Source organism: Triticum urartu, chromosome 6 (assembly GCF_003073215.2).
Source record: "Triticum urartu cultivar G1812 chromosome 6, Tu2.1, whole genome shotgun sequence".
Classification (NCBI taxonomy): Eukaryota; Viridiplantae; Streptophyta; class Magnoliopsida; order Poales; family Poaceae; genus Triticum; species Triticum urartu.
In genome coordinates this window covers 569045713-569062387 of record NC_053027.1, presented here as the reverse complement: position 1 = coordinate 569062387, position 16675 = coordinate 569045713, and the positions used below count along the sequence as shown (strand labels likewise).

General features: G+C 48.9%; 1 protein-coding gene, 1 long non-coding RNA gene and 2 pseudogenes across 2 annotated transcripts; all 4 read right to left on the bottom strand.

The window, feature by feature from the left end:
• Positions 1 to 254: 254 nt before the first annotated feature.
• Positions 255 to 8118, bottom strand: LOC125515548 (annotated as a pseudogene).
• Positions 5186 to 7282, bottom strand: LOC125515549 (annotated as a pseudogene).
• A 6048-nt stretch (positions 8119 to 14166) lies between the features above and the next one.
• On the bottom strand, positions 14167 to 14749 carry LOC125513104. Its single transcript, XR_007285674.1, has 4 exons — positions 14727 to 14749; positions 14544 to 14639; positions 14331 to 14456; positions 14167 to 14235 (listed from the first exon to the last, which is right to left on the bottom strand). It is a non-coding gene; the product is annotated as an uncharacterized LOC125513104 (long non-coding RNA).
• A 21-nt stretch (positions 14750 to 14770) lies between these two features.
• On the bottom strand, positions 14771 to 16382 carry LOC125517069. Its single transcript, XM_048682280.1, has 6 exons — positions 16005 to 16382; positions 15722 to 15923; positions 15416 to 15619; positions 15159 to 15332; positions 14848 to 15077; positions 14771 to 14774 (listed from the first exon to the last, which is right to left on the bottom strand). Exons 1-6 carry the CDS (start codon positions 16274 to 16276, stop codon positions 14771 to 14773), a joined length of 1086 nt encoding a protein of 361 aa, XP_048538237.1. The 5' UTR covers positions 16277 to 16382.
• Positions 16383 to 16675: the final 293 nt, after the last annotated feature.

Here is a 16675-nt window from a genome sequence, read left to right as displayed (position 1 = left end):
CTTGTGCTTGGTGTCGTTCTCCCACGACACGACAACATCGACGACATCTTCTGCTCGGCCCTAAAGCACGGCATGTTTCCAGTTAAGAGTTTAGACTGGCCAAACACACATGCATAGAGGAGGATTTATTTATGCAAAGTTGAGTTGAGTTGAGTTTGGGCCATGTTTACTTTCAGGAAACGCATGCAATTAATTCCGGAACAACCAAATGTGTGTACACTTGTACAGTTGTACAGCACAGTTACTTGCCTGCCATCTTTCTCACATTATCACGAAACACAAGGGCATATGTTTCTCACATTATCCCCCGCAGAGAATGACGAGCCTTTCGCGTTGCAGCCTAACTGGAATTGTTCCCTGAGCTGAAAAAGACAGACAAACGATCATGTGAGGCAATGAGAGACATACATACATCTTGTGAATTGTACATGCTCTTTCATGGGAGAAAAAGTTAGTACCTTGATTCTGGTAATGCATTATAAGCCGAATGATAGACAAGGGCGGTTGGGATGTGCGTTGGCTGCTTCCCGAATGGCAGCCTTTGCAGCCTCAACTCTGCTGCTATCGTCCCTGTATCCCCATACTTGACATCTGATTTTAACGAGGCTGGGGAGATTTTCTATTCCAAGATCGAAATCACCGCTAGTATCCAGAGACTCAGTTTTTACTGCGTTAAATTCTATCGAGAGGTCATCTACCTTGGGCATGGCTCCAGCCGCAAACGTCAAATTCATCACAGCATACGGACTATCATAACTAAATATCCTCAAGCATGGGAATCCAACTTCACCACAGACTATGACCCTTGTAACTTCAGGCTCTTCTGTTAATGAGGTATTTCTAATTTCCGTCCATCAATTCTCAGAATCAGACAACGCAGAACAGGTAAGCCTCCAAGGATATAGAAGTCCTCCTGCTCAGCTCCCACCAGATCAAGGCGTAATTCCTGGAGGTTGACAAGGGAGACGACCCAATTTGGAACATGGGGAATAATAGAACCACGGACTTTCAGCTTCTGGAGGCTAAGTGGCATAGGGCACAAAGACTCCCTTACAAATTCAGGGCCATCCCAAACAGTTAGACAGAGAAGGTTCCCTAGGTTTTTAAGGGAAGCAACAATAATAGTTTTCTTGGACTCATTTTCAGCATTCACTCGGTCAGCATTATTATAATCCTCAAAATCAAGAACCAATACCTTCAGACTCTGTTGCTGCTCAAATTCTTGCAGGAAGTTAAATGACTGGCTATAGACACTAACAAGCCTCAATTTCTCCAGTTCTTGTAGCTTAGAAATTCCACAAGGAAGTGTAACATTCTTGGTTACTAATAGGTGCACCAGTCTCTTGAGATTGATAAAAGATGCTGGTAACTCAAAAACAGAGGTGCATCCTAAGTCTAGTATCTCTAAGCACCATAGGCGTCCGATTTGTTCTGGAAGCTTGCTTACTTTCTTTGCCCCTCGGAGACTCAGGTACCTCAACTGAAACAATTTATCTATATTTTCAAGATGAAGGTTCTCCAGTTGGCCACAATTTTCAAAGTCCAGAAAACGCAAATGCCTGAACTTATCCATAGAAGGAATTTTCACAGATTCCCCAAACACATCAAGTGATCGGACATGAGACAACACCAAGCCTCTTGGTACTATCAGTTCTTTTTGCTTGCCGGCTTGCAGGGAGAGCCGACGAACTTTGCTTTGTGTCCCAACAGTTAAACTAGGAACACCTACCAAAGTAACAAAGTTTTCTTCGATGGATTTGGATATGATGAAATCAAGAATTGTGTCATGAAGTCGCCAACTTTTTACCATACCATATCTGTTTGTATCCCCAGGTTGGATCAAACTCCTATTGATGAGCTCATTAAAACACCTTTCTCCGAACTGATATGTTTTACTAAATCCGGCTTCTGTATGAATTATTCTTTCAGCAATCCATCTATTTATCAAAACTTTCTTATGAACAATATAATCTTCAGGGAATATACTCAAACATAGAAGACAAGATTTCAGATGAGCAGGCAGATCAAAGTAACTAAGTGATAATATCTTCATCATTCCTTCAACGCTGGGATTTCTTTCAAGTGCTCGACCGATCGAATCTTCAACTTGTTTCCATTGACCCTCTATCCTTTCAGTATTACCCAACAAACCAGATATAGCAATGATTGCCAAAGGCAGCCCAGCACATTTTTCCAAAATATTCTCAGAAACCTTTTTAAGGTACGAGGGGCAATTTTCTTCGGAGTTGAATAGCCTCGTGTAAAATAACTGCCTAGAGTGCACCATATTAAGAGCCCTTATTGAATAAATATGTCCATTGAATGGTTTTGAATGGCATGATTCAGCAACATCATTTTTACGGGTAGTGGTGATTATAATACTGGCAGAACTAGTCGAGGGAAATGCAAGCTTAATAATATCCCATGTATCCACGTCCCATATATCGTCAAGAACAACAAAATACCTGCACGGTGATACATGGTTGATCAATGTGGCAATAATATAAATAGTCTACAACAAGATAGAAAAATACATGAAACTATAAACATGTTCACAATGCCAGCATAAAAAAATATTCATGAGTAAGAAAGCTGACACAAGTGTTAAACTACATGCTAATTACCTTGGCAGATTATGGATAGTTGGGGGATACCCAACAATTTAAACATAAGTCATTACCACGGAAAATATCAAGGGTGACTTAACAAGAGATTGAACACAACATTATGATGTATGTAAGTTGTAACCACTGTTTGTAAAGCGTCCCTAAAGCGTCGCTTAAGCGTCAAAGCGCCCTCCAGGCTCAAGGCGTCCAACTCGATTAGACATTAGAGCGTCTGAAGCGTCCGCTTAGGCGTTCTGGTTGGCGCTTTAGTGCAGAAAAGACGCTTTAGACTAGCCAGGCAGGGGCACAGAAATTTCAGGCGGGAAAACTGGACTGGGTGGGAACACAAGGGCGGGAAAATTGGGTCACATGTGAAAGAGTTACAGGTGGGAAAAAAAGAAAGAGAATCAAAAGCACAGAGCGTGCCCAGGCTTTCTGCTCTCTCTCTCTCTCCTCTGGTAGCAGCTTCCTCCTCTCTGGCCACAGCTTCCCCCCTCCTCTCCAGCTGCAGCTCCTCACCCCTCCTCTAGTGCAACCCTCTTCCACCAGACCAGTTGCACAAGGTATGGCTCCTGCCCTCTGCATTCTCTTTGGGGAGAAGAGCAAGTGCAAAGAGGGTGGGATGGATGGATTTTATGTGGGCTCTACAACCAGCAACATATGGTATATATGTCTCACTAAATTGCTCTCTAGTCTACTGCCCATTAGGTTTAGATCAGTCTAAAGCGTCCCTTCACTTTACACTTTAGCGCTTAAGCGGTGAGGCACCCCCCCCCCCCTCCCCAGCGCCTCGCTTCGCTTTACCGCTTTAAAAACATTGTATGTAACCTACTTAACTGGTCTAGAAGAAATGTTGATCAGGTGATCTTGATTATCGTTTTTTCCTTACATTTCCTGTAACTAATTTATGGGACCACTTAACTCTAAATTGTTGTTGTTTTTCTGTTTGACTCACTAGATTGTTGGTGATGCACACGGTCGCATGAGGTCAAGGCAACGGCCGATGCCTTGAGGATCTCATCACAATGGAGAGATGAGAGAAGCGGGAGGAAGGAGAACAAGTCTGTATGGATGCAAGGTGGATCTGGAACCAGGGGTTTTCCTTGGTATTTGCATGAATAACCCTTGGTATTCAGATGAATACCAAAGATTTGTTTATGTGTGTGTATACCATAGCTATATTTTCTGTATATTGCTGGTATTCAGGGCAAAAAAGAATCAATGAATAACAAGGACTTGATTCCTGTCACCGCTACTGTCTGATACATCTAAAGATTGATAGCACAAAAGGAGTTGGAAGAGAAATAAGGTGAAAAGCATGCAATGGCCCGCCCTGAACTGGCCGTAGGATAAAGTACTCAGAAAATGGTTTAGGATATCACATAAGACCAAAATGCTTAAAAAGAGAAGTGAGACAAGTTGATAATTAATACACTAATGAAAATGAACTTTTGTAACATTATAAAAGAATATGAGTGGTGTTATTATTAGCAATGAGTTGAGACTAGCTACTTGATCAAATCCCTAAGAGCATGGCTAATAAAGCAAGTGTAATAAGCATGATGTACGAATTTCCACATCGTATTTGCGTTGAGTTAAAGGAGAGAGGAGAAAACGACTGTAGATTCATAATCAACTTGAAGAAATATTTTTCACGAGAGAGCTCCACCGGATGAACAAACCCTAGCTGCCAATCCTTTTGCTCCCCTTCTCTCCTCCGCTAGGGTGCGCCATTGGGCAAAACCCATACGACGTTGCTGGTGGAGGGGAGGCTGCAGTTTGTGGGGATGTCCTAAGGAAAATTCAGTGGACTACTATGGGTTGGCGACGGCAATCTGTGGATAAGTTATGGTCTCCGGCAGGAAATGCTCAATGGCTTGGCTTGGCTAGGCCATCGGAGAAGAGGGCGGCGGTGCATGGTCCTGGACGACGGAAAGCTCAACATCAATCTCGGACCTGGCGTGTGTAGCGGCATGGTGATTGTTTTCTTTGTTTCCTTAGGGATTCATCATATTTTGTTTGGGGCAACAAGGCAGCAGCGTTACCCAGTGTAGGATACCCTAATGTAGGAATAATGTTCTCTTTGCCCCTTCCCCACTCAGTTTGTGTGCTTATCACTGGCAGAGGGCATGTGGAGCCATGTCTCTGGTGGATATTTCGGGATCTGGTCGTTTGGGTTTCTGGTGGATCCATATGGATTCGACCGGTTTTCATTGTCCCTAGAGTTTCTACAAGACGTTTCAGCATTCCCTTCTTCGACACGGCGATTTGATACGCATATCACAGCCGTCGGCATCTCATGGTCTACACCGATGACTTTCCGGTAACTGCTTCTACAAGCTCATGGTTTAAAAAATCTGCGCGGAGGTGGAGGCCCAGAAGCATCATCGGGCTTTGCTCATGTTAATTCTTTCGTGGATGCATGAGGAAGAAGACTTGGGCACCCCCAAGAATTTCAATTTAATTTAATTTTCTGTATGGGTGTGCTTGTAAGGATGTATGATACTTGATTTATGACCTTGGGCCCTTTTTTCGAGAAAACGCAAAAGAGTTGCGTTTCATTGCATTGAACAGGAAGACATCAGGGGTACAACCTCCAGAAAGGAGGGACACACACACGCGCACGCACACACGCGCACACACGACCGTCCTCACCAAGTGACTACAGATAGGTGAGGAGGTGCCCTCAACTCCAGACACGCAACGACATTAGGCCTCGCCCAGCCTTGCCTCCAGCCAAAATGGCGAAGCACCGAGACTCGAAGCAACAGGGCAGCATCACTGCCATTGCCAGGCACTTCCAGGGACGAATGCAGCTTCAGGACCGCCCAAGCCGACGTACCTCGCACCCATGTGCCTAGAGAGTCGGCGGGTGAAAAGCAGGGCCTGATTGGAACTGCTGTAGCATTCATTGGGGAGCGCCGGCGCAGGCAAACGTTGCGACCTGCTCCTTGTGTAGCAGTCTACGTCAGAGCGATGCATCACCAACCACTATCTGCCGCATCAAGTACTCCACTTGCAGCCAAAGCAGTGCCATCAAGAGGGAACAGCGTTTAGACGCCGCCGCTGCCCGGTCCGGGAGGCCGGACCTAGGATTTCTCCCGGTGCTCGAGGAGGTGGTCTCGTCAGGGTCATGCCAACGCCTCCAAGGAGGTGACGGCACCCTCGGGCGTCGCCGTTGACAGCGCAGGCCGTCGCCGCGCGGGGATTTCGCCCCGACCCAAGGACGAAGACCTCAGATGCAATGGCAGACCGGGCATGGCGAAGAATCGTCGGAGAAGACCAACACACATGGGGGAAGCCTAGAAACGTTGTCGTCGCAGGAGTGAGCATCGACCAGCGCAGCTCCAGCAGGCCGGCCACCGCCGGGAGCGTGTCCAGCAGGCGGCAGCAGCCACCTGCACCGCGCCGCCGCCGCGCTGGCCCACAGCCTCCGCCAACAGGATCCGCCGGGGCACAGCGGAGCAGCAACCGTCAAGGTCGCCGCGCGCGTGCTTACTAACCGAGCGGCAACCGCCGGCGGCGGCCAGGAGGGGTGGGAGGAGGGAGAGGGGTGGGTGGGGCAGAGTGATTGTCGCCGGCCTGGGTGGACTCGTGCGGCCCAGATCTGGGCGCCCTCAACTCTGCCGCACGCATCAGCGGCCGGCGGCCGCCATGGCAGCGCCACCGCGCACGCAGTCCACGCCATCTCGACCTCCCCGCGAGCAGACGGCCACCCCCCGCGCCACCGCGCGCTCCCGCCGCTCCAGCGCGCCCAGCAGCAGCGCGCGAGCACACGAACGAGGGCCCCGCCGCCGCCGTCCACCGGTGAGGGCTTTGCCCGCCGGCATCCGCCGGCGACGGCGAGGGGAGGGAGGGAAGGAGGGGAGCCTGGGCGGCGGCTAGGGTTTCGCCTCCCGAGTCGCCCCTGGGAGCGACGCGGGGGCTCGCGGGGGGAGGGGGGGACCTTGGGCCCCTTTCAGAGAAAAAATATGGAACACGGGCTTGAAGAAACCTTTTGAGTGAGGTGAGATAATATGAATGGGGTAGTATATTTCTTTTTCTAACTGTTATGTGGTGGGCCATTATGATAACCACATTTGACATGAAAATGATATATCACTAGAAGTTGGCTCTATTATTATTATCCTCGTGCGTAGCACAACCAGCCGATGGATACATGCTAGTGTCATGTCATCTAAAGCCATCATTTTATAATCACTCTTATGGTGATGAATGGCTATTAGATATTATATTTGCCGTGGAGCACGTGTAGACGTAGGATCATGAGGGAGAGTCCACACTCGTCCATTTAGACAATGCAGCCATGTAAGAAAACTATAAGCTTCCTATTTGTAGTTACTCTAAGGCTACGCCACATGCTCAATGATAGGAATACAATGTCTTGAAGATGCTATAATACCAAAGGTAAATAAAAAGGACATAAATCATGGACAGACGTTTGTAAGATATGTGGTTTGTGGTACTCTCTCTAACTTCTTATTTACTTGGCATCAACATGAACTCCACTACAAACATTGACCATTATTTCTTGTACCAATCGATGGGAAAAAAAGAATGGACATAAAACTACATGGAACTATTTTTATTATACAAAAGTGCAAGAGTGTCTTGATGTGAAATATTTGAGCAACTTTAGTAACTATCTACTTGATGATGAGAGGTCTGAATAGAAACTATACCTTTTGTCTACTAGGAAATCAGTGATCTTGATGATGAGTTGTTGTATACTTCCTGCTTCAGTGTCGGTGTAACGTTGGCCACTAACTTCACTAAGAATAGTCCTTAGGATATTCATCATGTCTGGATTCCTTGAAACGGATAAGAAGGCTCGACATTTATATTTTCCTTTGAGATCTTGATACACTTAGTTTGCAAGAGTTGTCTTTCCCATTCCTCCAGATCCAACAATGGATACCAAGTTCATTTTCTCTTGTGTTGATGCACCTTGTGTCAACAATTTAATTATCTCAGCCTTGGGTTCATCAATTCCGACAAGCTCGGAGGCATGCTGAAAGATAGCAAGAGCTCTAGGGTCAACGGTTGTATTCTTGGCCTTGGAGAAGACCTCACGAGCCTTGTACCTTTCATTCCTCTCCGCCACCTCTGTGATCTGTTTCTTCAGATCATGGATTTCATTTCCGATGCGACGACGATCGTTCATCTTCCCCAACGAGTTCTTCATCTTTTCCAAGAAACCATCTGGCTTTGAATCTTGGCTGCCCACACTCTGCATGAAGTCATCGATGGAGTCCTCCATGTCATAAGAGAGCTCCCGGACCTCATTCATCCACACCTTATCCTGAACATCAGGATCCTCCTCCTCAGACATCTTGAGAAGAAATGCTTCCATGGCAGTGAGTTCACGGATGAGTGACTTGATATCGTCACGCGCACCCTTGAACCTCTTGTACTTCTCGCCCACCAGAGCGCCTAGCTTCTCCAGGACGGGTTTCAAGGCTCCCGTCGCTGCACTCACCAGAGCCGCCTCAATGGTTGTCAGTGGTGCTACCTGAGACGTACACTTTCTCAGTTACTCCCTTCGTTCCTAAATATAAGTCTTTCTAAAGATTCCAGTACGAACTACATACGGAATAAAATGAATGAATCTACACTCTAAAGTACGTCTATATACATCCGTATGTAGTCCATATTGAAATCTCTAAAAGAGACTTATATTTAGAAACAGAGGGAGTAGTTTTTTGTGTATGAAGGGGAAAACAGAGTATAGCTAGACTGAATGATGGTACTCTGTCTCGGCTTATAGCTTAGCGAAGCTAGCATAGTTCCCTAGTTTTTATGCATTTGGCATGACTAAAAAAATTATTTTGCATCAGCCGCTCTACTTGCAGAGCTAAAGACAAGTTTCTCTTATCCCGAAATTGGTAATTATGCTCATTGCTACTTAGCTACCAAGTTGGTCAACAGTTCTTTTGGTACGTAGGTAGATCATCGTTTGAAGCCAGATCTGCTCACCACAAGCTGTCTTCATCCGAAAAGAGGAGGTCAAAAATGGAGCTACCTCTGTAATAAACGCTTAATCATGCCGCCGCATCACGAGATGCCAACTGAAGCTAGCTAGCTCGCAAGATCTGGCTTGAAGAGCTAACCTGGAGATGACGAGCTTGACGGAGCTTGCTCTCTTAGATCTGCTCACACGAAGGATTCCGAGGATCCGATCCAGCCTTCAGCAGTTGGTTGCTCCTTTGAGAGAGAGAGAGAAGGTTGACTCTTGTCTCCGCGTGCGTGCGTCGTCTGCCTCTTGAAAGAAAGAAAGAGAAGGAAAGCATCTCCGGCCAATTTAATAGACCCAGCTTGATTTGATGTGAGGAGACGAGACCACAGCTTTAAAGCCCGATGGATGGGACGGAACAGCACCGCCGCAGTCTCTCCTCTCTTCTCGCAGGAGAGGGGGAGAGAAGAGGGAGGCGTGGCCTGGGCTTGCGTGAACCAGGCGCAGGTGGTCCGCGCCCATGCCAGGCCGGATGGAGCAGAGCTTCGAGTAGAACCATAGCATACGCCGGGTGCATCGACCGATCGCCCACCGGGAGAGAGCAGCAGCGGCCAACTTTGGCAGAGCCTCGGTTTTTACTCTTTACTTTTACCCCGTGGCCGTGGACCTGGACTCGTGCGGTATGAAAGAAGATAAAGAGCACAATTAGTTTGTTACCAATATTTGGCTTGTCAAATGTTGGCATTGTCAAATATTGGCAATACCAAGACTTATCAATTATTGATAACTTTATGTAAGATAGGAAAAATAACTCGTAGTCAATTAAGTAGTTGCCAATATTTGACACAATGCTAAATGTTGGCAATGTCAACTTTTGACAGCAAACCAATTTTGCTCAAAGTATAGTGAGCAACTCCGAGCCGCCGACGAAGCACGCTTGTTTGTTTTGTCCATTTGAATTGGTATGACTATTGTCTGTCCTTTTTTGTCGGCCATGCGTTCAACACGTAAGCCTCCAAGGATATAGAAGTCCTCCTGCTCAGCTCCCACCAGATCAAGGCGTAATTCCTGGAGGTTGACAAGGGAGACGACCCAATTTGGAACATGGGGAATAATAGAACCACGGACTTTCAGCTTCTGGAGGCTAAGTGGCATAGGGCACAAAGACTCCCTTACAAATTCAGGGCCATCCCAAACAGTTAGACAGAGAAGGTTCCCTAGGTTTTTAAGGGAAGCAACAATAATAGTTTTCTTGGACTCATTTTCAGCATTCACTCGGTCAGCATTATTATAATCCTCAAAATCAAGAACCAATACCTTCAGACTCTGTTGCTGCTCAAATTCTTGCAGGAAGTTAAATGACTGGCTATAGACACTAACAAGCCTCAATTTCTCCAGTTCTTGTAGCTTAGAAATTCCACAAGGAAGTGTAACATTCTTGGTTACTAATAGGTGCACCAGTCTCTTGAGATTGATAAAAGATGCTGGTAACTCAAAAACAGAGGTGCATCCTAAGTCTAGTATCTCTAAGCACCATAGGCGTCCGATTTGTTCTGGAAGCTTGCTTACTTTCTTTGCCCCTCGGAGACTCAGGTACCTCAACTGAAACAATTTATCTATATTTTCAAGATGAAGGTTCTCCAGTTGGCCACAATTTTCAAAGTCCAGAAAACGCAAATGCCTGAACTTATCCATAGAAGGAATTTTCACAGATTCCCCAAACACATCAAGTGATCGGACATGAGACAACACCAAGCCTTCTTGGTACTATCAGTTCTTTTTGCTTGCCGGCTTGCAGGGAGAGCCGACGAACTTTGCTTTGTGTCCCAACAGTTAAACTAGGAACACCTACCAAAGTAACAAAGTTTTCTTCGATGGATTTGGATATGATGAAATCAAGAATTGTGTCATGAAGTCGACAACTTTTTACCATACCATATATGTTTGTATCCCCAGGTTGGATCAAACTCCTATTGATGAGCTCATTAAAACACCTTTCTCCAAACTGATATGTTTTACTAAATCCGGCTTCTGTATGAATTATTCTTTCAGCAATCCATCTATTTATCAAAACTTTCTTATGAACAATATAATCTTCAGGGAATATACTCAAACATAGAAGACAAGATTTCAGATGAGCAGGCAGATCAAAGTAACTAAGTGATAATATCTTCATCATTCCTTCAACTCTGGGATTTCTTTCAAGTGCTCGACCAATCGAATCTTCAACTTGTTTCCATTGACCCTCTATCCTTTCAGTATTACCCAACAAACCAGATATAGCAATGATTGCCAAAGGCAGCCCAGCACATTTTTCCAAAATATTCTCAGAAACCTTTTTAAGGTACGAGGGGCAATTTTCTTCGGAGTTGAATAGCCTCGTGTAAAATAACTGCCTAGAGTGCACCATATTAAGAGCCCTTATTGAATAAATATGTCCATTGAATGGTTTTGAATGGCATGATTCAGCAACATCATTTTTACGGGTAGTGGTGATTATAATACTGGCAGAACTAGTCAAGGGAAATGCAAGCTTAATAATATCCCATGTATCCACGTCCCATATATCGTCAAGAACAACAAAATACCTGCACGATGATACATGGTTGATATCAATGTGGCAATAATATAAATAGTCTACAACAAGATAGACAAATACATGACACTATAAACATGTTCACAATGCCAGCATAAAAATATATTCATGAGTAAGAAAGCTGACACAAGTGTTAAACTACATGCTAATTACCTTGGCAGACTATGTGTGTGCCTCGGACGGGCGACTCCGACTTCACCATAGAGCTCCATCACCGAAGCCAGCCCGCAAACAGCCGCAGAAGCCACGACGGCACATGCCAACGGATGGCCACACGCGCAAGCAACCGACAGCTCCGACTTCGACGACGAGCACCGAGTGCCTGTCATCGTCACCACCTGGACACGCTCCACCGCAGCTCCGACTTCAAAACAACCAAGCAACCAACAGAAGTGCAACTCGGACACGCCGGGAAGAACCGACTACCGAAGTCCACGCCGTGACCCGAGCTCCTCTCGACGCCATCATCGTTGCAAAAACAGAAACCAGTGCCCCGCCTAAGCAAACCACGCGGCGAAGATGCCGCCATCCACCGGTCTCCTAGTCGTAGCCGGCTCCGAGGCGATGCCCCCAAGGAGGAGAAAGACGCGAAGACACCTCCATCGCTCGATCCAGCTGATCCAAGGTTTCCCTCCGGAGCCAAAATCGTGGAGAGAAGGAGCACACCTCCAAGACGATGCTTCCAAGAAAGGTTACGACACCCGCGGGCGCCGCCGTCGCCGGCTCCGATGAAGATAGGAACAAGGTTTTCTCCCGGAGTTGCGTCGACCACCTGCCGCCACTGACCGCCGCCCACCAACCACCATCCCAGCCGAGGTCGACCTCACTCTGGCCGCAGGATCCCAGGATCCACCACGCCCATACACGCACCCCCTGGCCGAAGCCGCCAACCACACCACCGCAGCACCGCCACGACCACCACCACTGCAGCAACCACCGCTGCATCGCAGGAACAACAACCAAGCACTGCGCGCTAGATCCAGATCGAGCCGCTCGAGTGAAGCAACTAAGCATGAGCAGGCCCTCCACCCGCATTACACCTCATACCCCGGAGACGTCAGGCACGCCACGCCCAGTCAGTTGCCGCGCCCAAAGCGCGCCAGCCGCCGCCGCATCGCCCACCGATCGGCACCCCATGCGCGCATCTGGAATCGCCGTGAGCACGCCGTCCACGCCCAGGCCGCGCTGGAGCTCGGATCGAGGCCGCCGCCCCCATCCGCACCACCGTTCGCGCCAGCCACGGCCCGCGAGGTCCCATATCGGGACCGCACGAACACCAACGACCGCGACCGCGTGCCTGCGACGGCACGCCCACCGCCGCGACCAGCCGCCGCTCCGCGCGACGAAGACCACCTCCGCCACCCGCGAGGACGCCGCCCCGGAGCCGAGCGCCCGACGGCCGCAACCTGCGCGCGAGATCCCCTTCTCCTGAGCAACCTGCAACCAGAGAGCGCCCCGCCACCGCTGGCTCCGCACAGGCTTTGCCTGCCGGAGGCCATCGGCGACGGCGAGGGAGAGAAGTCTGGAGGGGTGAGGCTGCGGAGGGGCGGAGGTCGCCGCCCGTGTCGCCCCCGGGGAAGGAGCGGCGCGGGGGCTGGGGACGCGCCTGTTTTGTGTACTGGGGTAACTCTGTTGCAAACAAATATATCTACACCTACATCTCACTCTCACATCTATCTCGCCCCATTATATCACGTTCATTTCCTCCACCCCCATAAATATATTGAACACAATAACAGTCGCTACAAGGACGCTTCCTGTGATGTCCACGCCGGACCAGCTGCGAGACAAAAAAGATCGCTTCGTTGAGAAGAAAAGGAGAAAGAGATTGGCCAGCTCGTCCCCAAACGCAAGCCTCCTCTCTCTCCTCTCTCGTGAGCCATCTCTCCCCCCGCGACTCCTCGCTGCCGCCGCCGCCACTCACGCCGGCCGAATCTGGCGAGTCCCGACGGCGGGTGGCAGACCGACGACCTCCCCTCGCTCTTTTCCTTCCTCCCATCCCTCCAGATCCGTCCTCTCACGCTCGCTGCCGACCCTCAGTCACTACCGGACTCGCGGGCTATGCCTACGGCCCAGGGCCGTCGGCATAGGTCCTTTGCCGTCGGCATAGATCTATCCTACGGCCGCCGTCGGCATAGCCCCGTGGCGTAGATCACGTCAGCGTAGATGTGTCAGACCGTCGGTGTACTATAGCCGTCGGCATAGGTGCATATGCTGACGGCCGTGGGATAGCCGTCGGCATAGTTTAGCTGTCGGCGTTGTTTTCCGTCTGACGGCAACGGACGGCGCCGTCAACAGCGCGATTCAGGAGACGGCACGTGGTGCGATTCAGGAGACGACACGTGGCGCAGGTATGCCGACGGCACGTGTCGTCCCCCGGCTTCTCCTGGCGGCAGGGCTATGCCTACGGCAAAGCCGTCGGCATAGATGGAACTCTATGCCGACGGCTTTGCCGTAGGCATATGTCTGCCACGTGGCAGCTCCTGGTTTCTCCTGGCAGCAGGGCTATGCCTACGGCAAAGCCGTCGGCATAGTTTGTCACGTGGCAAGCCCTGGTAACTCCTGGGCGTATATATGCCGACGGCTTTGCCGTAGGCATAGTTTTTTTTGTTTTTTTTTATTTTCCCTGTTTTCTCTTTTCCAATTCATTTGACAGCATTTCAAAACAGAACAATATGAAATTATGCAGAAATATGACAATTCATCATGTGAACATACTCAAGTTCATCTAAACATACTCAAGTTCACCATCATCATCTAAACATACTCAAGTTCATCACATCATCTAAAGATCATCACCGATGGAAGTTCATGAACATAAAAGTAGTGCAAGACATGAAACATGATAAAAGTAGGAATATGAAAGGCATGGCACGATGGCCACATGCACGGAATCATGAAGCAAGAGCACCCCCGCCAAAAGCACCACCTCCGCCATAACCACCACCACCTCCGTCAAAAGCACCACCTCCGCCAAAACCACCACCACCACCTCCGCCAAAACCGTCATCGCGACCACCACCACTCTGCCAGATCGGAGTGACTGGGGTCGACGGAGCAGGAGTCGAGCCACCGGTCCCCTACATGTTTCAGAAAAGATTCTAACGGTAAATATGATATGATAGTGTTTCATGAACGAGAACTAGTTTGCTAGTAGTTAGGCAAATGTACTAACCGAACCATCACTGCCTAGTGCCACCCATTCATCGAACGTGGGCACGTGTGGGGGTTCTCCCGCAGGTGGTGGTGGGGGTCCCATTTGTGGTGGATCCGTGCGGTTAGTCCAAGACGCCAACATAGCCTGAATGTTAGTTAAACAAGCAAACTAGAAGATCAGAAGGAATGAAAGTGCAAAAATTTAGGTTGGTTTTAAGAGGGCAAAACTAACCGTCATCATCTGACGGTTGTAATCATCGTTTGCCTTCACTCGTTTCAAGTACTCCCGCACCTCGAGATTCCTATGCTCGACAAACTCCTTATATGCCTACATAATTTAGGTTGTTTCTAAGTGAGCAATGCTGAAAATAAACTGAGAATGCAAGATAGAAAAAGATAAAGAGGAAGTACTTACAGCATGCTGGCGGGCTAAGGGAGTATGTGAACGCCACGTACTCTCTAACTGGCTCGGGTTGCTAGCCCGAAGCCGTGTGTACGAGATCGAAGGAGTGATCAAGCCATCGAAACACGGATACCGGCCATTCTTCTTCCCCTGGATGGCCACCACCGTCGTGTCGTCGATCTGAGACTGGGCGACCTCAGCAACAGGAACATCCGGATGCAACTCCTGATAGTGATGAATGTAAGACCCCAGGTGCTCCTCGGTCTTGCCGTAGTACTGGCTCTCGCCCTCCTTGCGATGACTCCGCTTGCAGGCCAGCTTCCACGACTCCATGTCTGAGAGCGGCCTCTTCAACTTGTCCTCCTACAACGTCAAATAGAAGTCAGCCATACATAAGAACATGACGTAAAGAAGAACAAAAATGCATCATGCACATAGATATACCTTCATGGCCTTGAAGCCCCAGTGGTTCCTGTTTCCTTGGCCGTGTGTCCCGTCGTCTCCACGGTTAGCCCGGGCCTTGATGCTCTTGGCAGCAAACTCTGCATCGGCGCCGAGCCACCTATCCACCAAACTCGCCCATCCGTCATGCCTTCCATAGCACCAACGAGGAACAACCTATGCAAATTTTGGAAGCATGACATGTGAGCACGAAACATATAGTTGACTGCTTGAAACAATGAAAAGTTAGTAATAGTTACCATCATGAACTGCTCCTTGCTCAAGGTAAGTCGTAGCTTCTGCGCTTGAGTTTTGGGCATCTTTTGGTGCAGGTAGTAGTGGTAGTACTGCGAGACGGCAACCCAGCGCACCTCGTACTGCAACTGACGAGCTTTCTTCTTCGCAGCCGCAAGCAAGACCACGTCGGCTCTGGCCTTGTGCTCGTCAAGAACTCTATAGAGTTGCTGCAATCATGCAAAAACCAGAAGCAAACAAGGCATGAGTTGAGTGATTCAATGATAAACTATGAACGAAACTGAAGACAAGTGATTCAGAAGAGAACTTACCCAAAATTTGGTGATCACGGCCTTAGCGGTCGTCCCGTACTCCGCGTTGCTGCAAGCCTCGTAGTGGGCCCAGCTCGTGGCCAAAACCCGCTGCTGCGGGTCCCTGTCTGGCCGCGGGCAGAATAGGCCAGGCCAAAACTCCTTCAACAGGACAGTGATAAGGCCGTTCGGTTTACGGCCCTTTCCGTGAAGGATCCAGTTTCTGCAAAAGAATCAAATGATTGCCATGTGTACAATAAGAAAATGTTGTCATGTGTTGAAAATATGATTGAGAGGCACTTACTCTGTCCCCACAGGTTCAATGAGCCACTTGTGCTCCTCGATAGAAGGTGGTGTAGGTAGTCCGGCATTACCACGCAGCCACCCCTGCGAAGAACCCGGTGGCAAGTCACCCCACAACGCGGGATCAACCTCCCCTCCACCCTCCTCGGCCTCCTCCTCACCCTCCTCCTCGGCCTCCTCCTCCTCACCCTCCTCCTCGGCCTCCTCCTCCTCGCCATCAGGAACATACTCCTCCTCCTCAGACTCAGAAGGTGCCTCTGTATAGGAGGGCATCGAAGAAGACCCTCCTATTTCAGACACGGCCCGGAGTTTTTTGCCCCGGTTGCCTCTCCCCCCACCTCCTCCTCCTCTAGGGGCTCTCCCCCCATCGCCTCCTCCTCTAGGGGCTCTCCCCCCACCGCCTCCTCCTCTAGGGTCTCCTCCCCCGACCCCTCCACCTCCCTGTGAGGTGTCATCCTCGCGTAGTCGGGAGGGAACCTTGTGGGCTCGTCCACTCCGAGTAAGTCCTTTAAATTTACTGAGGAAACTAGCGCCGCTGGACTTGCCCATGATTATTAAACCTGCATTGAGAAGAGAATAAACAATTAGTAAGGATATCAATTAAACAAGCATACAGGAAAAACATTAATACCAGAAGAGCACATTAAGCATACTATTATAATGATCATTAAA